The sequence below is a fragment of the Channa argus genome, chromosome 9, assembly GCF_033026475.1.
Source record: "Channa argus isolate prfri chromosome 9, Channa argus male v1.0, whole genome shotgun sequence".
Classification (NCBI taxonomy): Eukaryota; Metazoa; Chordata; class Actinopteri; order Anabantiformes; family Channidae; genus Channa; species Channa argus.
The window spans coordinates 538,533-561,667 of NC_090205.1; the positions used below are offsets into that span (position 1 = coordinate 538,533).

The 23,135-nt window shown below is 40.2% G+C and overlaps 1 protein-coding gene across 5 annotated transcripts in view; it reads left to right on the plus strand.

Moving 5' to 3' along the window:
* Window positions 1-1,283: 1,283 nt before the first annotated feature.
* Window positions 1,284-23,135, plus strand: part of mylka (myosin, light chain kinase a) — a 61,355-nt gene continuing 39,503 nt past the window's right edge. The window contains exons 1-15 of one of the 5 annotated variants that reach the window (XM_067516927.1): window positions 1,284-1,528; window positions 5,774-5,977; window positions 7,902-7,993; window positions 8,441-8,606; window positions 9,951-10,158; window positions 11,108-11,153; window positions 11,251-11,416; window positions 15,058-15,223; window positions 15,335-15,356; window positions 16,054-16,261; window positions 17,689-17,759; window positions 18,044-18,138; window positions 19,386-19,595; window positions 19,680-19,805; window positions 21,579-21,734. In XM_067516927.1, coding sequence (XP_067373028.1) covers window positions 8,448-8,606; window positions 9,951-10,158; window positions 11,108-11,153; window positions 11,251-11,416; window positions 15,058-15,223; window positions 15,335-15,356; window positions 16,054-16,261; window positions 17,689-17,759; window positions 18,044-18,138; window positions 19,386-19,595; window positions 19,680-19,805; window positions 21,579-21,734 — 1,633 coding nt within the window. In that variant the 5' untranslated portion in view covers window positions 1,284-1,528; window positions 5,774-5,977; window positions 7,902-7,993; window positions 8,441-8,447. Of the gene's footprint in view, window positions 1,529-5,773; window positions 5,978-6,123; window positions 6,263-7,901; window positions 7,994-8,440; window positions 8,607-9,950; window positions 10,159-11,107; window positions 11,154-11,250; window positions 11,417-15,057; window positions 15,224-15,334; window positions 15,357-16,053; window positions 16,262-17,688; window positions 17,760-18,043; window positions 18,139-19,385; window positions 19,596-19,679; window positions 19,806-21,578; window positions 21,735-23,135 lie in introns of those variants that run through there. The other 4 variants (XM_067516925.1, XM_067516928.1, XM_067516926.1 and 1 more) reach the window with 4 other exon arrangements.

Below are 23,135 nucleotides of genomic sequence, written 5' to 3' on the forward strand. Positions count from 1 at the left end.
GGATTTTTCCTCCTTAGGAAGTGTTAACTCTTCTTTCAGTAAACTACAACACAAATGTCCCCTTCCTTCAAAATAAAAGCGTTGTTCCTGTGTCCTGCTGCCCTCTGGTGCTCTCGTCCTGGAACTAATCCAGTGACAAAACCAGACTGATGGGGAAAGGCCTATTGCTAAATAATGGGCCAATATTAACAACAGTTCACTGGTAGAAATCCTGCATTTCTTTGGTACCAAGGTATCATCAGTGTATATATAAGGTGCCTGCAAACAAAGTCAAAGTTGGAATCAGACCTAGATTTTGCGCAGGTCTCTGATGCTTCTTATCCTGAGTGTGTGTTAAAGTCTGTGTGCAGGGACACAGATGACACTACTGTCTGTCCCCATGAGACCTTGTTTCCTAAAGGCTTCAGCTAATGGAACCTCTTGATCTCACAAAGATTTTGACCTGACCTGGATTTCCTGGGGGTAGGAGCTCAAGCCTTAGAAGTGTGGGACCACATAAGACAACGTAGGGGGTCCTACTTCTGCAAGTTCACAGAAAGGCTGTGCAGAGATTTTGGGACACTGATAGGTGTCTGTTTATTGTTGATGTGACTCCTGACGATCATCATTATTGAAGTTAACCCTCCATCGTTGCTCTTTATCTCATTTACATTTAGTCACTTTTCCTCTTTCCTTTCCTTGCAGCACATACACTTGAGTTGTCCAGCTTATGGATGTAGACGTGTTGTGTTTTTGTGTCTTTGGAGCAGCGAGTAGCTGTGATAACAAATTTAATTGAATCCTAAATCGTCTCTGGGATGTTTTGGAGCTTGTCTGGATGAAAATGGCAGAAACAGGAAAGAGACGATTCAGGTCCTGTTGTCATCTTCTTCTCGCCTCCCCTCAGATCTAGTTTTAAAATTGAATTTTTTCCCTTAATGTTTCTGTCGAGTCCTGCTGTTTCCTGCTGCTTCAGCTTCCAGTCTGTCAGCTGTTAACCTTTTTTTTTTTGAGGCTTTTGAGTAAAATTTCACCTAAAAAGCTACTAAAAATTATTTCATAGATATTGGGGACTTTTGTAGTTGAAATGTGCAATTACATTTGAAATCGGTGTTCTAGGTCAAGAGCAATGAAAGACAAACGGTTTATTATGTCCTTTCATTCAAAAGAGGAAAGAAAAAAGACTACAAGACCCATAATGCATTGCACTATGACGTGTCCAAGGTAACACTCCACGTTTGCTGCTATTGGTCAATAGACAGGAAAACTCCGCGCAGGTTCTGTTTTTAAAAGTTCTGCTGGTGGTTCAGTATGTTTTACAGTGGATTTATAATGAGCTCTGATCTTTTTACTTTGCTCTGGTTTATTCAGACGAACTGCGTCAAGGTCAGATTTCTGATATGATGTTACTTCACATTGACTCCTCGACTCACTCGTAACAAACTCGGCAACGTTTATAATCAGTTCCACGCTGCAGCTACACTCCCTTTCTCAGCTTCAGCTGTGGAGGAGTCGGCTCTTAGCCGACCCTCACCCACTGCACAATCGGGTAAGTGTGAAAAACGCTGTCGTTTAGCCTTAACCAAGATAATGGCCCAGTTACCCAAGCTTATTTTACAGTTCCCCGTTTACACGTATTGTAGTAATGTTACATTTCTATTGATTGCATTGCACTGCATCTTACGGTACTAACACAGCGTTCTGGTATTTACCTCACTGATATATGTTCTGAGCTCAGTAATAGAAACATTTCAGTATAATGTAATAAAATCCAACACATTCACTGACCTCAGTGTAAACAGATTCCACAAAAAGTGAACATTGTCATGTTCATGAAGGACTGGCTGTACGTCTGTGTTCCTGATAAGCTGACAACTAAGTGGACAGTAGAGACTCATTTTCAGCCTTTACATATAAAACAGATATGAGTCAAAAGGAAAATTACTGTTGTAATGTAGGGGATTTTTTTGTACACCATAATCAGTATATAACCAATATAAAATGGAATGCTTTGTTTCGTATTCAGGAGAACATCAGCAAAACATCAGTGGCTTAGGAAGTATCTGTTCCAGGCACACGCACCACAGTTCACTGACACATACTTTTCCCAACTGTGACTAAATCCCCTTTCATTTTCCAAATTTTCTCTGGGGTGGGTGTATGTGTGAATGCAAATGCCCAAGTCTGTTGGCCCTGACATTACTCAGATTGTACTCAGCCAGCTCCCTAGTGTAAAGTCCGGATTATCTCCAACCGAGCTCATTTGTGAATAGAGAAGGTAATACTCCAGAGAATTCACCATGAGTGAGTGGGCGTGTTGATCACATCGATTTCCCGCGACTGCCGGGAAACCGGTAGAACACCCGAAGATGAGGAGCTCATTCATATGAACACAACAACAATCTCGAACTGGAATGACAACAAAATTTGTGAACTTCTGTAGGTCAGGGCGGACCTGGAAATCATCAAACAAATACAAGGAACACCACAAGATTCTGTGATATACGACCAGATTACAAAGCAAAACATTGTCACTTCCACAGCTTTGTTTTTATGTCATGTCCTGTCCCCTGCTCAAAGTGCCAAAGCACCACCCCTTGCCCAATTACACAGAGTATTTCTTCACAAGTGAGAATGCATCTCATATGGACTGTCTCCCAATGTTGGCTACATGTCTGAAAGGGAAACTCCAGACAAAGTTAGGACCTGATTCTCCTGACATTTTCTTGAGTTCATGACTGAAACAGGCTTTAGAGATGGTTCAAGACTAGCACCTTTTTGTTGTGACTGGATGACTAAAACATTGTTCTGCTGTTGTTGTCAGAAGTTCAACTTCTAAGATGTATTTTTGTCAAACTAATATTATTAGGATAATTTTATCTATGCTTTTGTCGTTATATGACAGCAGCTGCAATAATATTTGACTGTTTTGATTAGGAAAAGCTATTCACCCCTAAGCTGTTGGTAACTTGTATTCAATTCAGTTCAACATTATTTATATCGTGCCCCAACAGTGTAAACCTATAGCATCATATCTAAGAACTAGTTCAGCTTGACTGAGCAGCTTTAACTATAAGCTTTATTAAAAAGGGAAAAGTAGAGCGGGTGTCTGCCCCCAAATCTGGATTGTGAATCAGTTCCACAGGAGAGGAGCTTGATAGCTAAAGGTTCTGCCTCCCATTCTACTTTCGGAAGCTCTGGGAACCACAAGTAGTCTACTGGGATGATATGGTACTCTGAGGTCTTTTAAATATGATGGAGCCTGACCGTTCAGAGCTTTATATGTAAGAAGCAGGGTTTTAAATTCTATTCTAGATTTAATGGGAAGCCAATGGAAAGAAGCTAGTTAAGGTAAAGTATGATCTCTCTTGCTAATTCCAGTCAGCACTTTTGCTGCAGCATTTTGGATTAATTGCAGGCTCTTCAGGGAGTTACTGGGGCATCCTGAAGTAGGGAATTACAGTAGTCCAACCTAGAAGTAACAAATGCATGGACTAGTTGTTCGGCATCACTTTAAGACACCATGCTCCTAATGTCCTAATGTTCCGTAGGTGGAAGAAGGCTGTTCTAGAGATTTGTCTTATATGTGACGTAAAGGACAAATCCTGGTAAAAGATTACTCCAAGGTTCCTCACCGCAGTACTGGGGGCCAAAGAAATGCCATCTAAAGTAACTTTATTGTTAGGCAGCATATTTCTCATATTTTTAGGCCCAAATAGAATCATTTCAGTTTTGTCTGAATATAGAAGTAGGAAATTTTAGGACATCCAGGCCATCACTTCTTTTAGTCATGCTTGAAGCTTGACTTATTGGTTAGTATCTTCTGGTTTTACAGATAAATATAGCTGGGTATAATCTGCATAGCAGTGGATGTTTATGGTATTTTTCTTAATAATTATGCCTGGAGGCTACATATACAGAGTAAAAAGTATTGGTCCTAACACAGAACACTGTGGAACTCCAAATCTAACATTTGTGCATATAGAAGATTCATCAATAACATGAACAAATTGGAATCTGTCTGAAAGGTAAGACATAAATCAAGGCAGTGTGGTTTCTTTAATCCCAAATCCATGTTACAGTCTTTGTAATAAAATCTTGTGGTCAATGGTGTCAAATGTGGCACTAAGGTCTAGTAGGACGAGTAAAAGACACAAGTCCATTATCTGAAGCCAAGAGAAGATCATTGGTGACAGTTTCTGTATTATGATGAATCCTGAATGGAAATTCTCAGACAGATTATTCCTTTACTTTGTAACTACAGTTTCAAAGATTTTAGAAATAAATGGGGGATTGGATGTTAGTCTGTTGGCTAAATTACCTGGATCAAGACAAAGTTTTTTAAGTAGTGGTTTAATTACAGCTACCTTATAGGCCTGTGGTACATAGCCTGTTTCTAACGATAGATTGATGATATCTACTAAGGGTAAAGCTTCCTTGAGCAGTCTAGTTGGAATAGGGTCTAGCAGACAGGTTGTTGGTCTAGATGACGTAATAATTCAATTTAGCTCAGCGAGATCTATGGGTACAAAGCAGTCTAAGAGGGATTGGGGCCTTATTGATGATTCTAGCACTGTTGTACGTGAAGGTCTGTCTGTAATATTTAGGGTGAGGATCTGGTGAATCTTTCTCTAATAGCTACTATTTTATTCATAAAGAAAGTCATGAAGTCATTGCTGCTCAGAGTTAAGGGCTCAACAGAACTGTGGCTCTTAGTCAGCCTGGCTACAGTGCTGAATAGAAACCGTGGCTTGTTATTGTTTTCCTCTAGTAAAGATGTTACTAGATGATGAGTAATATGTTGTTCTGGTAACTGAGCTTTTTTGTACATTTTTAAACTGTTTTTCTAGGCTAAATAGGATTCTTCTAAATTTTCTGGAACGCCACTTTCTTTCTAACTTTCGTGACATCTGCTTTAAGCTGCGCATTTTTGAATTGTACCATAGAGGTTGGCTCCTCAGATTCACTGTTTCATTTAAGAGGGGCAACTGTATCTAGCGTAATACACAGTGGAGCTTTGGACTCATCAACTTGTACAGGAGTAAAAAAACTCACCATTGCACTGACACATGGTGGAGAAAATGATGAAGAAATAATTTCTTTAAATTTGTTCACAGCATTTTCAGATAAAAATCTGTTGTAGTGAAATTGTTTTCTAACTGCTGTTCTAAACCTAAGTTTGGCTTTTCTAATTTAGTGAAGGTCAATCATGAGGAACACATGTAAATTTGGCCTTAACTGAGAAAGGAAGGAGTTTACTACCAAAAGAAACATTAACCTCAGTGTCAGTAAACTCATGTACACACATTTCCATCCTTCAAAAGCTTTGTTTCTGGATCTCTGATTTGCCATCTGGTTTTGGATCTAATCAGACCAACCAACCTGTGACTGCAGAAAGTAAAAGTATCACCAGTACCACTAACTAATGTGAACATTCTGCAGCAGAAAGTTTTGTTCCAAAGTCTTCAAAGTAAAGCTTTGTTTCCATGGCAAGCCTCCAAAGACAGAGGACATAGTATGGTGTTTTCGGATTTCTGATGAACCATGTTTCTTCCTTGATGTGAAGCAAGGTGTTGAGTGTTTGATCAGTTTTTGTTGAACTAAAAACAGTTGAGCTCCTCTTTTCCTCGAAAGGAACCTGGCGATGTGACATCCGCACAGTATGATTTCTTCTTTTATCCAAATCATGTGGGTCTCATCAGTCAGGTGTTGAAATGTATGCACAGCTCTATGTTTACAGCTGCAGCTGTTAAAGTTTATAACTTCACTTTGTCTCCCCTTCTCCACCCTATAGGGACTTATTAACTCCTAAAAGCACTGCATGCATGAAGGGGGGGTCTGTGGGCTCAGGGGCCTACAAGCCATTCAGTCTGCCCCTGCTCCTCCCCAGAAGGGGTGTGACCACTGCAGGAGGGGGAGAGGGTCCCAGAGCCGAGTGTGTGGATTCATCAGGTGGTCTTCAGTCTGGTTCCTGCAGCTCAAAGAACTAACGTCTGTGGTGAGTTTGTCCTTTTTTTTTTTACAGTGGGTTTGGAGTGGGAGTTGTAACTGTCTCCTGTTCACAGACAAGTACACCTTAAATAACAGCAGAACTTTACAAAAACACAACCAAACAAAATGTTTTTCTTTTTTTCTTTGCCATAGCGAAGACAGTGATCATAAAATATGTAATCTGATTACATTTGCTGTGTTCAAGTCAAGGTTGACATAAACACTCATGGCTGATGTCTGTTTGGGTGTCTGAGATTTGTAGTTCTAATCCTGAAGAACAGGTCAGTTTCAGGTGAGTGCTGGTTTCTTTTGCCATAGGTCAATACAAACTGGACATATAAAGTAAAAGGCTGAAAGAGTTCCACTGAATCCTGATAAATGTTGCAGTGATATGTGAATCCTCAAAGGACTCTGTTAGTAATCTGACCCTCTGTCATCTGTATATAGAGCTTTACTAATTCTCCACAAACCTGGATTGAGGTCCTTCATCAGCTACAGCCTGAGAAACATTTACAGGTCCAATTCAATGTGAGGTCAGAGTGAAGCTGCTGTCCATGTGTTTGCTCTCTGCATGTCAGCGGACAAACTTGACTTTTGACTATTTTGAAAAACAACACGTAAAAACACAAATTGTCCCTTTAAAGGAGCTAAAGCGTTACTTCAGTGGAGTTTGTGTGTAGAGGAAGTTTATTAAAAGCTCGACTAACAAGAAGGAATCTGCTCCAATTAAAGAGCTAAAGACGAGCCCAGAGCATGGTGGGTGGTTTCCTGTCACCTCACTAGATGTCTGTGAATCTGTCCCCTTGATTTAGACCATGTGTGTTCTGGGCTGATGGTATTTGGACATTGAAATATGTTGTGTTGTCCAAGGTTGATCAGAATAAGAAGACTGAAGGTCCCCCCCAGAGACAATAGTGGGTTAATCATTGGCTAAAGGGCTCCACAGCCTTTATTCAGGTCAGACTCAAAGTCAAAACTTCAGAAACTGAAAATAAAAATAAAGTTTCTCCTGAATGTTTCCTCCTGAGCATTCGCTCAGGTAATGACACATACAGATAGATGAGAGACCTCCATTGACCCGTCTTTCTCTCTCTCTCTCTCTCTCTCTCTCTCTCTCTCTCTTTCTGTCTCTCTTTCTGTCTCTCTTACACACACTCTCTCTGTCTGAGACTCTCTCTGCTTCTACTTCCTTTTCACCCAATGATTGTCTGTGCTCAAGATGGACTGTCTCCAGGTGTAGAATCAGCATTTACCAAGGAGTGACTATTCAGGTGAAAGACACAAAGTGAGACAAAGAGAAAAGACAGCCACCAGACAGAAACTAAACAAACAGATTATTTTCTTGTCTCTTTCAGTCTACGAGAGTGGGGCCCCAGGGGTTTGTTGTCTTATTATCTGTTTTTGGCAGGATATTTTCCTCTGATCTATCTCATTTCATAAAGACAGAAACGTGTCTGGAAAGGATCATACCCTCAGACAGCTTTAGAGCTCTGAGGGTACACTCTGCATTTGGTTAAGATACAGCGTGAAAACAGGAAGAGTTTGGTGTATTTAGCAGCTTTTAGCCATGTAAGGCAGAGCCTGAAGGCTGCTGCTGTTTGCTCTGAAAACGGTCAGTTTCACTCTGATAAAACTTCCACTGCAGCATCAACTAAAATGACTAACAGGTGACGCAATGCCCACAAGGAGCTGTGATCCCAGCCCCACCAAGAACAGTGCTTTTGTCAATGTGGAGAGCAGGGAGCCACACCTGACTTACAACAGGCCATCCATATACCTGTATATATACCATATATATACCATATATATAAATATCTGAGTAATTAAATACTTGTTACGTGGTGAATTTTAAAAGTTGTATATGTTAAAACATCTTTATACAAAAGCAGAAAATGTTTCCGTGGTTCTAGTGAGTGTTTCTGTGATTCCAGGTCGTTAATTTGTTCATTCTTAAGGCAACATCTCAGCAACACCGTGAGGGAAGTTCTTCAAATTTGGCACAAGCATCTAGCAGGACTTAAAGGTAAACTGACTAGAATTTATTTGGTGGTCAAAGGTCAAAAGTCAAAGTCACCATCAACTCAAGTCCATCTCATTCTCATCAGTCTGTATCTCAGAAACACCTGTAGCAAATTTCATTACATTTCCTGCAAACGTCCTCTTTATTCATGGATAAACTGATTAGAATATTAGTCTGCACAGACCTGCATGTAAACAGAAACTTGATTGGTTAGTCTACAACTGCAGTTCTAGTTTTATCTTGTAGACCTGTTGTTTGTTGTTTTTTAAATTCAAATTTCTTCTGTTGAGTGAAAACAATCTTCCCCAGAACCTTTAACATAAAAGGCATTTTAAAATCTGGTCTGAAATTAGACATCACTGAGCACTCTAGATTTCAGGCTGAGGAGTAACATGTTCTGTAAATCAGTATGGATTATTCATGAGTTTAAAGTTTGTTTTTCCTTTGTAGCAGCAGAATGAGTGACAGCCAGCTCGCTTCAGACTTCTCCAACGTATCTAAAGTAACAGCCCCATCACAGAGATGCAGTTTCCAGGGCAATGAGCCTCCAGCCTTCGTCCTGCCGCCACGCAATGTCCGAGTCACCCTCGGAGGAGACGCCCGACTGGAGGGGAAGGTTGGAAGACTACACTTTACATTGGTCCAGTACTTCATCAGTTCTTATTACTCAAAGACAATCAGTTAAACATATGCAGATGGCAAATATTCACAGCTGGAGACAGATTTCATTCAGAAAAGTTCAGACTTAAAAATGTGAGGCTAAACCCGACACAGTAAAGACAGCTAAGAGGACAGGTGTGTTCAGGAACAAAAAAACAGTATGAGCTTTGTTGTAATTTAGAAATTAAGTGATTTAACATACACAGTCTGCATTCTGCGCATTTTCTCTGCAGTGTGAAGAAACCAAATCAGGTTTCTGCATATAAGATGTGGTTCACTTAAGTATGGGGTCCTGGATCTGCTTCATATTCAATATGTGGCTCTGAGTAAATTCATGTGGCTTCATGTCCCTTCACTGCACAAATCTCCTGCCATTAGTCTCTGCCTCCTCAGTCATAACTTAGTCCAGTATTTAGACCCAGACCTGTTTAGACTCAGTTCTCTATCTGGTTTAAAGTTTTTGTCTTAAACACAAACAAGACAAGTAAAGAAGACAAAAATATGGAAATATTAATATATCATTAAAGACCAGAAACAGCTGTTTACCGAGGGGGAAAGAGAGATTAACATTTTTTTATGACCTGCAGTAAACCACACAAACAGAAACTTGGTCTTACCTAAACTTTAACTATAACTCGAACTAAACTAACCCTGACCTTAGACTTACGCTCAAACAGTGTCAGCACTCTAAAATTCAGTTCTGATGTCCCCACAAGTGACCGTGTGAATTTTGGGTCCCTCCACGTATCCAACATACCCATTTTATTCCTTGTCTAAGGTTTAGTTGTTTTATAGTTGTTTTATTGTCAGGAGCTCTTTTCATTTTCTCATCAGTTTATCCAAAGAACTATAACCAGACAGCTTTATTGGTCAAAAAAGGAAGGGGACTCAGATTTCTATTGTTTCTCAGTGTTCACAAAAACGATACATATGATGTATGTGCCAGCCACTTGGTGAGAAAATTATATAAAAGATGAAAAAAACACATAGATGAAGTAAGAAAAAGTGCTGAGCTTTACCTGATGGCAGCACAAAGAGCAACTTTGTGTATTTATAATCAAAACCTATATAATCTAAAACATCAGGCCACAACTTGGAGAGAAGAAATAAAACATGGACAATGATAGAGCTGCACGGCCTCGTGGGGGTCAAGCTTAAGGTCCTTAGACCTCAAACATCTGTGTGCAGCTGTTTTAACACTGATATGATCTGCAGGTGTAATTTAATTACATTTTGATAGTGAAGTGTCATAAATGATACAATAAGTGAAAAATTAAAAGTATAAAAAAATATCTTCCAGGTCTGTGGTCACCCTAAGCCTCAGGTCACATGGTACAGACAAGGCAGGGCTCTGATTGGTGGAGAGCGCTGTGTCATGGAACAGAGTGGGCGAGGTATCTTCAGCCTGGTGGTGGAAGGAGTCACTGTGAACGACCTGGGCTGTTACACCTGTCAGGCCACCAATCATGTGGGGAGCTGTCAGGTTACTGTGGAGATACTTGTGGAAGGTTTGACTATATTAGTACTACTGACTGGCTCAGGAGGTAGATCAGTCTTTAGTTTCGGTGCTCAAGGACCCCACCTCTACTTGTTTTCAATTAACACACATACCTGATTACCTGGATTAAGTGTCTCCAGTCACTCAGAGGGTAGTAAGAGGAAGTAAATTGGTATCTTCCAGCCTGTGACTTACTGGAGCCACCTGATCCAAAACAACCAGAGCAGGGGAACTGCTGAGGTGGAAAATGGCAGATAATTTACCATTTATGAATACTACTACTAAAAGTACTGCTAATTCTAGTGCTAACTTCACCAACATTACCTCAGGTACTTCTTGTAATGTAGTAGCAGCAATATCATTATCACCATTAATGATATCCCTAATGTAACTCTTTGTACTGCTAATAGTAGGATCACTTTTTGACCTGTAACACCATTACCGAACCCCCCTCCATAGAGCTCAGTTACTGTGGGTGTTTACTGTGACAGAAAATCCTCGTCCTGGAGAAGTTGCATTAAGGAAACCATTAACAAACTGCTGTAAATGCTGTGTGTTATCCTCAAATAGTCTGGGACAGTTCTTATGACTGAAAAAAACAAACCCACAGAAAACCAGAGACTGGCTCCAACTCTCACTTCTATTAAATTAATGTTTAGAACTCATTAATAATCTAATCCAAAACCCTTTATTCAGGTTTTGCTATGTGCTTTATTTAACTGTAATTTTATTTAACAATTTAATCAGTTTTACTCAAGAACATTTTACTTATATTTTACTTTTTAAAGCCTTGTTAATCAGATTATCTCCTTCCCAGTGTCTGTAGTACAACTTTAGTTTAAGAATTTTGTACTTTAAATTTGCTTTCTGTATTTGGATTCACACGGACTCTGCTGGGCTTTAGGAAGCCAAACCATTGGGTGTTAGTTCTCTGATATGCCCATGTTTTTCCCCTCCAGATAATTCTTGGAAAAAATATGTCTCCCCATCCTCCATGAAAACAGGGTGAGCCGTCTCTCCACTACCTGATGTAAAATATATACCCCACAGTTTGGAGAGTTGGTCCGGTATTATTATTGAAGTTCATTTCTCACGTTCCCAGGTGGCGCTCTGCAGTCCCAGTGCTGGAGAACAGGCCCAGTATTTGGAGCAAGGGTCCACCTAAGTTCATCACTAAACCGAGTCCAGTTTCTATCCAGCTGGGACAGAGTGGGAGGTTCACAGCCAAAACTACAGAATGTCCAACACCCCTGGTCACATGGTTTAAGGTGGGAGGAAGTGAACTCAACATTTCCTCGGGAGGCCGAGTGTTGAGTTGAGGTTTTAAGTCTCGTTGGACCTCAGGGTGATGATTTTAATGAGCATGCCATTGATTTCATCATGAGTCGTAAGGACATAAATTACCTGGTTTCATCTTATAAACGCCAGCTGGAGATCCTGGGAGTCCTGGACTGCTTCAGGATCTCCCAGCTGTCAGAACAAAAAAGGCTACCATCCACCATCAGGAGCTGATAAAGTACTACTACTATATATAGTATCTTTAAACCTAGCTTCACTGATATAACAACAACAACTATGGAACTGTGAAGCTAATGTACCCATTCATGGCCTAGCTAGTACCTAAAGATACGAATGCTACAGCAACAACAAAGAGCACAGCCACCATCTTGGATTGCTGTGTTGATACTGTTAACTTGGACTGCCATGTCCAGACAGCCTCTAACAAGGCTGGAGCAGGCCTCTGGAGACTTCAAAAGTTAAAAATGTTGTAGTCACAAAAGTAGGAAGAAAAATGCATCATTGTCTGAATGTTTGGCCATTTAAAAACGATTTGAAGGACCAGAAAAGGAATTAGCGGAGTTATTTATTAATTACGCCTACTGAAATTCAACAGAATAGTTATTATGATGACTTGGTGTTTCAGCTGCAGACTTAACGAGACAGACTTGAACATGAAAGGTCTTCATGAAATTGAAATTCACTTCAACTTTATTTATATAGCACCAATTCACAAGGTTTTAAGCCTAGACTTAAAGTAGAGAGGGTGTCTGCTTCCTAAATCTGAACTGGGAGCTGGTTCCACAGGAGAGGAGCTTGATAGCTCAAGCCTCTGCTTCCCATTCTACCTTTGAAAATACCTCAGCTGTTGCAGTGATTTATTCATGTACTTGCACAAAGGCAGGCGACGCAGGTCCTTCCTGTATATTTCATGCATGATCTCAACATATGCTTCACCATATGTTAATACAATGGAAAGTAGTCTTCTTAATGTTACTCCTGCACAAGTAGATTATCTTGTTGACAATTCTGCAGCCTCACTACGTACAATACTCGATAGTGTTGCCCCTCTAAAAAAGAAGGCAGTAAACCAGCAGAGGCGATCTCCATGGTATAGTTCACAAACACGCAACTTAAAACAGGAAACACAAAAGTTAGAAAGGAAGTGGCGTTCCAGAAAGTTAGAAGAATCTCATTTAGCCTGGAAAAATAGTTTAAAAATGTAAAAAAAAGCTCTCAGTGATGCCAGAACAGCATATTATTCATCATTAATAGAAGAAAACAAGAACAACCCCCAGTTTCTGTTCAGCACTGTAGCCAGGCTGACTAAGAGCCATAGTTCTGTTGAGCCTACTATTCCCTTAACTTTGAGCAGCAATGACTTCATGAGCTTCTTTATGAATAAAATTGTAGCTATTAGAGAACGAATTCACCAGATCCTCCCCCCAAAAAATTACAGATAGATCTTCATGTTCAACAGTGCTAGAGTCATCGATAAGGCCCCACTCCCTGTTAGACTGCTTTTTACCCATAGATCTCTCTGTTATTACCTCATCTAAACCAACAACCTGTCTGCTAGACCCTATTCCAACTAAGCTGCTCAAGGAAGCTTTACCCTTAATAGATACATTAATATTAGATATCATAAATCTATCTTTAGAAACAGGCTATGTACCACAGGCCTATAAGGTAGCTGTAATTAAACCATTACTTAAAAAACCCTGTCTTGACCCAGGTGTTTTAGCCAATTACAGACCAATATCTAATCTCCCCTTTATTTCTAAAATAATTGAAAAAGTAGTCGCAAAACAATTATGTGATCACCTTCATAGGAATAATTTGTATGAAGACTTTCAGTCAGGATTTAGAGTTCATCATAGTACAGAAACAGCACTGGTAAAAGTCACCAACGATCTTCTCATGGCCTCAGATACTGGACTCATCTCTATACTTGTTCTGTTAGATCTTAGTGCTGCATTTGATACCATTGATCATAACATTTTATTACAGAGACTGGAACATGAAATTGGAATTACAGGAACTGCACTAGGTTGGTTTAAATCTTATCTATCTGATAGATTTCAATTTGTTCGTGTTAATGATGAATCCTCCATGCACACAAAGGTTAGCTATGGAGTTCCACAAGGCTCTGTGTTAGGACCAATACTTTTTACTTTATATATGTCTCCTTTAGGCAACATTATTAGAAAACACTCCATAAATTTCCCCTGTTATGCTGATGATACCCAGCTATATTTATCTATGGAACCAGATGAAAATAATCAGTTAATAAAGCTTCAAGCATGCCTACAAGACATAAAGGCCTGGATGTCCCACAATTTTTTACTTTTAAACTCAGACAAAACTGAAGTCATAGTATTTGGGCCCAAAAATCTCAGAGATATGATGTCCAACCATATTGTTACACTAGATGGCATAAGTCTGGCCTCCAGTACTACTGCAAGGAACCTTGGAGTTATTTTTGATCAGGATCTATCCTTTAACTCACATATAAAACAAATCTCTAGAACAGCCTTCTTCCACCTACGGAACATTGCCAAAATTTAGGAGCATCCTGTCTCAAAGTGATGCCGAAAAACTGGTCCATGCATTTGTTACCTCTAGGTTGGACTACTGTAATTCCCTACTTTCAGGATGCCCCAGTAACTCCCTAAAGAGCCTGCAATTAATCCAAAATGCTGCAGCAAGAGTGCTGATTGGAACTAGCAAGAGAGATCATATTTCACCTTCACTAGCTTCTCTCCATTGGCTTCCCATTAAATGTAGAATAGAATTTAAAACCCTGCTTCTTACATATAAAGCTCTGAATGGTCAGGCTCCATCATATTTAGAAGACCTCATAGCACCATATCATCCCAGTAGACCACTTCGCTCTCAGAATGCAGGCCTACTTGTGGTTCCCAGAATTTCCAAAAGTAGAATGGGAGGTAGAGCCTTTAGCTATCAAGCTCCTCTCTTGTGGAACCAGCTCCCAGTTCAGATTCGGGAAGCAGACACCCTCTCTACTTTTAAGTCTAGGCTTAAAACCTTCCTTTTTAATAAAGCATATAGTTAGTTATAGTTATGCTGCCATAGGCTTAGACTGCTGGGGGACCCACCCCCCAATGCACTGAGCTCCTTTCCTCCTCTTGACCCTCTCTCCTCTCCTCTCATCCAGCAATTGTCACCACTGTATGTCATTAACTCTGTGTGTTCTCTCCCGTAGTTGTCTTTGTCCTCCTCTGTCCCCCTCTCTATGTCCCTTTCTGCAGGTGTCCCCCGGCTTTGAAGCTGTGTGTCTTCCAGCGTGAAGCTACTGATCCTACCAATCTGCCCGATGTTTTGTTGTTGCTTTTGTTGCTCTGTTCTTTTCTCTCTCCCCTTTCCACTCACCCCAACCGGTCGAGGCAGATGGCCGTCCACCCTGAGCCTGGTTCTGCTGGAGGTTTCTTCCGTTAAAGGGAGTTTTTCCTCTCCACTGTTGCCTATGGCTTGCTCCAGGGGGAATTGTTGGGATCTCTTTATATATCTTTATAATCTTGACTTTATTCTGTAAAGTGCCCTGAGATGACTTTGTTGTGAATTGGCGCTATATAAATAAAGTTGAATTGAATCTCTGTCTCTGTATCAGGACACAGTGGAGCTCGAGTCTACTGGGCGGTTCAGTGTGTTCAAGGACTCAAAGCTTCATGTCCTTGAGATAAAGGAAGTTTGTGCAGAGGATGCAGGAAGTTACACGTGTTCCGTCACAAGCAGCACCGGAATGGTAACAGCTACAACTGAGCTCAGCATTCAGGGTGAGATGACCAATCAGAATCCAGGGTTTTGCTCCAATGTTATATCTCAGCACCTGGAAACTTTCTTGTTTTCATGTGCAAAACATATATAGTGTTTGTGTTTCTCCTCAGGTGTTGCGGATGACTCCTCCAGGTGAGTCCCCTCGTTCACCTGCCTCTGATTTATCACCACCTCACCGTTAAATTTATGTTCAGCACAGATATAAATTCACAGTTTTGTACTGTGACTGCTTTGGCTCTTTTTTCAAAGTAGTTTCAATAGTGAGAGTGGCTAACTTAGATTTACACTTGCATACACAATATTCATAAATCTAGCCTGTTGTAATATTCATATATGTGTGTCTAAACGGTTTGAAATATTCATATCCATCTCCAGGTTTACGAAGGTTTACCAGTTTCATTTTGAGATCTTCTGAAAGCACTTTTTTCTAGTCATATTGTTAGTCACAGCAAATTCCTAGAGACTGCACCCTGGAGATCCACCCAGTTAAAAATATAAAGCTGAATTTAACACACCTGGTGCCACTCATAAAGTGTTATTTTTATTACTTTCACCTTTAAGGGAATGTAAACTATTTCACTTAACTGTAGACAAGTAAAAAGTGTGTCTGGAGGAAATGTTGCATAGAAAACAGATGAAATAAAAACCTAGAATTAACACCTTAGTAAAGAAAACCAGTGTGGTTCAGAAACTATCCCTCAGAGAATGTCAAGATTGGATGAAGAACAAGGACAAACAGATGGCTAAAAACAACAACAAACTGTTCAGTGAAAAGTCGACTTTCGTGGTTAAAGACAAGGGTTTCTGACACTGATTACTCCCTCTGCAGGACTGTCCGCCCAGCAGAAGACACACAAACCAGGACTGGTTCTCTGCCAATTGGGACAGCTGTTCCCAGTGCTCTTAATGCCCAGACAAAGCAGCCCAGAATAAGAGAGAAGTTGCCGCAGAGTCCTTTCTGTCATGAGGCCACGTGGAGGAGCAAAGCTCCTCTGCAGCTCCATCCTGTGGCTGTGGAGAGATGTGCAGCTGCTCAGGTCTGAGCGATTTTTATCATCATCATCGGTATTATTATACAGCTGGAATAGGTCCTGCTCACCAAAACCTTAACCAGGATAAGTGGTTACAGATAATAGGTGGAGGGATGTTAACCTGTTAATTACTAGTTTCTAACATTAGCGTTCTATGTGATATTAACATAAAACAATTATTTTTACATGTAAAAAGTTCTTAAAATGCTGAGGTTAGAATGTGAAATTGTAGTTACAGGTGTGAATACAGAACAGGGGGAACACACTTCAGGAATCAGCACCAGCACTCAGTAAGCAGATGATAGGTGAAAATATTTTTGTGCCAAGTAAAGAGTACCTATTCTGTCAAATAAATGCAGTGCAGTAAAAATATCCCAGGAAATATCCCTGACTATGGTTTTAAGCTGGGTTAGAAAACCAGGACTGCACAGATTCAACTACCATTGAATTATTTAAACAGTATTTTGGTGCCATATTACAAAATAAAGATTATCTGTTCAGTAAAATTGAGTTTCAGCTTCAGGAACTAGCAGCATGTGCATTTTATAAGTTCATTACAGTTTTCTTTTAATACTCTAATACAAGTAATGTCGTCATCGCATTTCCTTCATTAAGAAGGTTCATAAGTGTCAAAACCCGCGAAACAAATTAAAAAATCTTGTGTCCAGTGGATCTGTTTTTAATTTTTAGAAGGAGATTTGGAAATACCTTAGAAATAAGATGAGTGTTTTTAGTGTTGGTCATAAAAACATTACCATATACAGACTAGTTATCAGCCTGCAGTCTAATGAGAAGCACTGCCCAGAGCTGCCAACCCTCAGTACCCACACATCTACTTCAATTATAAACTATGTAAAGCAATGGGACCGAAACATGTAATCCAGCTTTGATGAAATGTAGTATTGTAAAAAGTTAAGATATTGGCTCTGAGATGTAGAGGAGTTAAAGTCAAAACAGCCGTATAAAAATCCACTTACTAAGTACAAATATGTGAAGAATGTACAAAATTATAGTAACAAAGTGCTTGTGCTTCATTACTTTCCACCACTGGACAGAACGGTTCAGACCCAGAAGCCTCTTTATTTTACATTATCACTTTATTTGACAGGGACATTATATATATTAATTCACATATTTGTAAATGTACCAGAATTAGCAAAATTGCTGTTTTCCTGTTCAGTCCCTGGACAGATGTTAAAATGTCATCCTAAAAACAAAATAACAATAACACCCAATTATAAATAACAAATCATAAAAATTACAAGCTACAGCTTTACATGTTGCTCTCCATCTTTTTTAAACACTTTCTGCCTGTGAGATGCAGGTTGCTAATGGAGCCACCATATTGGAACGGTGGACAGGAGGTTAATGCAGGGACACAGAGGGACAAATGTCTTTATTTCCCGGTGACTTTAAAGTTGTTGTGTCCACAGGTCCAGTCCAGTTCTGGTCCAGGTCAGAGTGGAACAGTCCAGGAGACAGCGATCAGTTTAGGCCACAGCAGGTGCAGAAACAGATCAAACTTTAACTTTTAGCTAATGTAACAAGCTAGATGAAGTTAGCTCATTAGCTAATGTTAGCATAACATTTTTACTGATAACAGAACAATTACATTTACATTTAGTCATTTAGCAGACACTTTTATCCAAAGTGAATTACAAGTGAGGTACAAGGAACAGCCCTCACTTGTTTTATTTTTGCTTGTAAGTTTAAACTGTTGTAATTTTGTCCCTGTTAATGTGTGTAATGGAGTTAAACATCTGGAACACAACATCTGTTATGTTTCAGGGCTTTCAAGAGGTCAGGGTCCAACTTGTGGTTTGAGGCCTTTCCTCTGGACCAGGAGGCCACAGAGGGAGGACAGGTCACGTTCACCTGCCGAGGTAACTGGTTAGTGTATCTGTTAAACCTGCCTCCATAAATCAGACCGAAGTAAAATTAATTACTTTTGAAAGAGCTCTGTTGATACCTGTGGGTGGGTTTAGTTATTAACTTATTCTTTCTATGATTGTATTATTGGCTATCTGTTTAAAATATGTATATTTTTATAATTGTGAAAATTTTGTCTAGAAAACTGTTGGTCAGAATGTGTTCTATTAAAGGGACCTGTGTAAATTTGTATTGTCTGACATTTTGTCCATTTTTTTCCACGGCTGAAAAGTACAATTATAAAAGTCCTGTGCTATTGGGGGATTTTAATACAGTGGTTGTAAATCATGGTCGGATGAATTTTAGTCTAAACGTAAGCGGTAGAGACAGAGGCTCTTACATTTCTGGGGAAAATGTGTTACTGATTTCTGTTCTTCAGACACTGCAGTGTTTCCCATAGAAATGTTGTCTGGAACAGTGGCAAGAGGTTTGGTGTGTGCATGTAGCTGTATTTTGTGCACATGGTAGAAATCATGTTTGTAAGTCATATTTGAGAGCCTAATATGCTGAGCATAAAAGTATTGCTATGTATATGTAAAAAAAATAAAATAAAAAGGCTGGGAGACACCGTAAATGAAGAGGTAGGAGGGAGTCTGTCCGTGTGTGCATACTGACCACCCCATGCTACCCTGTTTATAAAATAAAATTGTAAATCTAGAACACTGATGTGTCAAGCTTCCTTCAGAGGATCTTGAAGCTGTTACATGCACACACAAATAATATTTGGGTATTTATTTCTCATGCAGCACCTTTGCTTGTTAAATTCTAAGTAAGGGTAAAAGTGAATAAAACAATGTAAAACAAAGTAAATATTAATAAGATATATTTATTGCACGCATATTAGCGGACAGGCAGTGAAAATTCATGGGGGGGGGTCTCGTTGACATGGCCAACCAATTTGGGGTAACCATGGGCCCTGTGTTAAAGTACAGTTAATTTGAATAAACATCAAACTCTTAGCTTTATTTTGAGTTTACATTAAAGTGGAAATAACTGGGTGGGAGATAAAAGCTTTTTAACACACAGTGGTTAAAATACAAAGTTTACCTGTATGTAACACTGCCAACAGTAAAAGTCATTGGATGTGATGCTGGTGTCTCTGGTCATTGACATGTAATGACAATATTCAGCCTGTAGGGGGCCGCCATTACACGTTGATTTAATACCTCGACTGCTGATCACCTCTTTCGCTCACCCTCAGTCTCCTCTGCTGCCGTTGCTATTGTAACCTGGCTGAAGGATGGGGGACCAGTGAGAACTGGACCGGGTCTGGAGCAGAGACAGAACGGTTCCCAACTGACTCTCACCATGGAGAAAGTAAGACAGCTGGATCAGGGGACGTACACGTGTCACCTGATCACTGCTGATGGACAGACTGTCGACTCTGCAACATGGACACTCAGGGTCCACGGTGAGACTTATCAGCTTTATTCTATGGTGTTCTACACTTTGTATTTTACTGTCTTTTACTCTGACTGTCTGTCCTGTCCTTTAGCTGTGTCCCAGCCTCCAGTCTTCCTCAGCGAGATGCAGGACTGCTGGGTTACTGAGGGTCAGAGCATCAGCCTGCAGGTCTCTGTAGAGGGAAAACCTGCTCTAACTATCTGCTGGCTGCACAATGGTCAGTGTGTTACATTAAAACAGCAGGGGTTCCCAAACCTTTCCTGAAAAACACACACACTTCATCCATTATAACAGATATTTGATTGATATGTTTAAATACATAGAGCTTTACAGAGTCCATGTAACCAGACTAAGACTGTATGAGCTACCAAGGTTCCACAGTTTAGTTATTTGTATTATGTAATGTGCGTCTTTGTGTAATGTAATTGTTTTATGTAATGTGTGTTTGTGATGTGTCTGTGTACTGATGATGTCATTAGTGACATTCAATTCAACTTTATTTATATAGCGCCAATTCATCAACAAGTCATCTCAGGGCACAACATCATATGGCTTTAATAGGTTGCCTTTGACACATAATGAGCAGACATAGGCATGTTAAAGCTCTTCACTACGATGGCCCTAAGGAACTGTGTTGGTACTTTGCAACCCAGGGTGTTGCCTCTCAGGCTGCAAAAAGCCCAAACACATCCTCAGCAATAACATAGGACAATCTACGAGAAGCCTATCAGACCCTACCCCGGGAATGCCCAAGAACAGCCTACTGCTGCTCCTTAAACACTACTAAGTGAAGCAGACATGATCTGAAACACTGAAGTTATGGTTTAGAAATCTGTTTTCTATAGCTTCAGTGATTTCATTATAGTTTATGCAGAACAGTATAATTATTTATTGACTTTTTTCTTGACTAAAGCCCTTTGAGCAAACAAGACCAAAGTGAGAGAAAACTGCTTAAATTCCCTTCAGCAGAAAGTGTACAGTTAATCAGCTTTTGTCAGTGTTTAGTTCATGAGACTAATCACAGAAAAACTGAACACAAAACCACAAAAACCTGCAGACATACAGAAACTGAAAGTGGATTCTGGTAACAGAAGAAACAGGAAGAAACAGTGAAGAGAGAATTAATAGAAACAGCAGAGAGAGAGAGAAAGAGAGAGAGAAACAAATATGAGATCTGGCAACCATATAAAGACAAAACACGCTGCTGCAGTGAACACATACACACACACAGAGTGAAGTCAGCCCAAGAAGGACATCGAGTGGGAATCCACCCGTCACTTTGTGGGACTCCAGATGTTTTATAGCTGTTTCAGAACAGCAGGAAGTCACAGTTTTTACATTAGTTTTATCCCCATAAAGCAGGTAGAGATGTGTCAAATCTTACAGTTTAGCACGGTTCTGCAGAAATCAACTGCAACAGCTCAAGACTGATTCTTTAGCTCCTGCACCAGAACAAAACCAAGTTTGCCTCAGCACAGTGCACATACAGAGAAGCAGAAAGGTTGGTAACAAGACAAAGCAGATAAATCAAAGAAAGGGAGGAAAGTGTAGCTTTAAAAATACACCAAGTCTAGTAGAGGACAGAGATATTTAGTACCTGAAAACATAATGCCTCCAGCATAAAAAGATAAGAACAGCAACATACTGAACATATGGTCCAAATTTTTTTGAGACCCTAAAAATTCAGTGTCTGTAACTAAAAATGTTTGTATTTCCTCCACAGTCTGTACAGTTTTTTTCTTGAAGCCAAGTCATCTCAATAGTAAAATTGTTATGTCACGTGAATGCAGTTTCCTCTCTTCTGTGTTTCATGTCTGGTCCTTCACTCAGCATCATTAAATAAAGGCATCAGAAAAGCTGCCAGTCAACACTTTAAACACCTTCAGTACAGAGCCAACATGATGGTGCCACTGTCCAAATACATTTTGACTTATGGATAATTCATGGTAATGTGATGGTCGTGATGATGGTGTCTTCTTTCCACCATCAGGACGTCCTGTTTCTGCCAGAGCCTTGTCCTCATATGTAGGAGGTGTGGCCAAGCTAAGCGTCCAGAACGCATCGTGGCGTGATGAAGGCGTGTACGTGTGTGTGGCCAAGAACTGTCACGGGAGAGCAGAGAGTGGGGTCCGAGTCCAAGTCAAAGGTCAGGGAGCTTTCCAATACGTCAGCATGGGGTTTCTGAACCTCACCCTTTTAATTAAGACATTTCTGTTACCACACTGATCTAATTCCACAAATTAGATTGCTCATGTTATTAACATATAGTGGATTTAATGAGTTTAGATGCAGTGTCTTTTCCTGTATGAGTCCAACTGTCTCATAATCAGTATGTGAATTCTCTGTGATCAGCTGCTGTTTGCAGTGGTTCATGGATCTTTAGACAATCACTGAATCACTGTGAGGACAACGTCTGGTCTCTTGGATTATCATAGGCAGTGGACACTGTGTCCTTTTGTCCTCACGCAGTCTCCCTCCGTCTACTCTAAACACAGCTGGAGTGAGTTTGTGTATGCATTGACATCTTCTCTCAGATTAGTTTCACACTCTGTCCTCCACCTGTTTTTCATACTGATGTAAAGAATAAAACACCTATTTCAGCCACACTAACATAAATTATGTAAATAGAGCCAGGAGTCAGGGACGTTGGACAAAGTTCAAGTGGGTCAGTCTCTGGGAATCTCCTGATATTTCCCTGTGCGTGTTCAGTTGGGCATTTCCTGCTGCTCGTCCATTTTCCCCCGTCCTTATAAAGCTCTGACAACTGCTTCGTTCCCTATCCTCTTTGATAAAAAGTGGATCTTTGGTGGAGACCAAAGACAGAGCTAAAAGCAAGGACACACAACTCCTAGCTAAGGTCATGTTCACTACTGTTTCTGTGAAAACAAGTGGACATCTGTCTATAATACAATCGTAGTTAAACCTTTGTGGTGCCTCTCCAGCGAGAGAAAGAGGTGACTACTACACTTTGACTCTGGTGTTGTCTGCCGTCGGTCAGGGTTTGTTTCTGCTGAGGACATTATTGCACCATCCAGCTCTGAGTTCATTTGTCTTCTCTTTGTCCTCGTGCAGGTGTTAGGTAACTCCTGAGCTGCTTCCTCCATTCTTATAGTGTAAATAGAGACTTTATGAATCCAAGGTCAGGCCTCCAGCAGAGAATAGTGAACAAAAACCATGTAACGTAACATTGAAGGGGATGGTGAATCAGAACATCTGGCTAACACGAATACAACAAGAGTGTGATGCTGCATTACCAGGTGAATGTCACCTACAGTCCGCATGAGTCTGCAGTGTCGTCTCTGTGAGAAGCAGGCTCTTGAGTTTTCACTTCATTATTCATGTTTACAACCTCACTACTGTGTATAAACACAGTTTATCTGAAGGTGGTGTCTCAACAAGTGTCCAAATACTTTTGCTTTGATTGTCAAACTGTTTGACAGTCTGTAAGCCTGTTCAGACCAGGCATTTTCTGTTACGGTTAGTATAAGTATTTTAGCAAGGACCCAAGTAAGGAGACGGCAAGAGGAGGCATAAAGAGATGGGTATT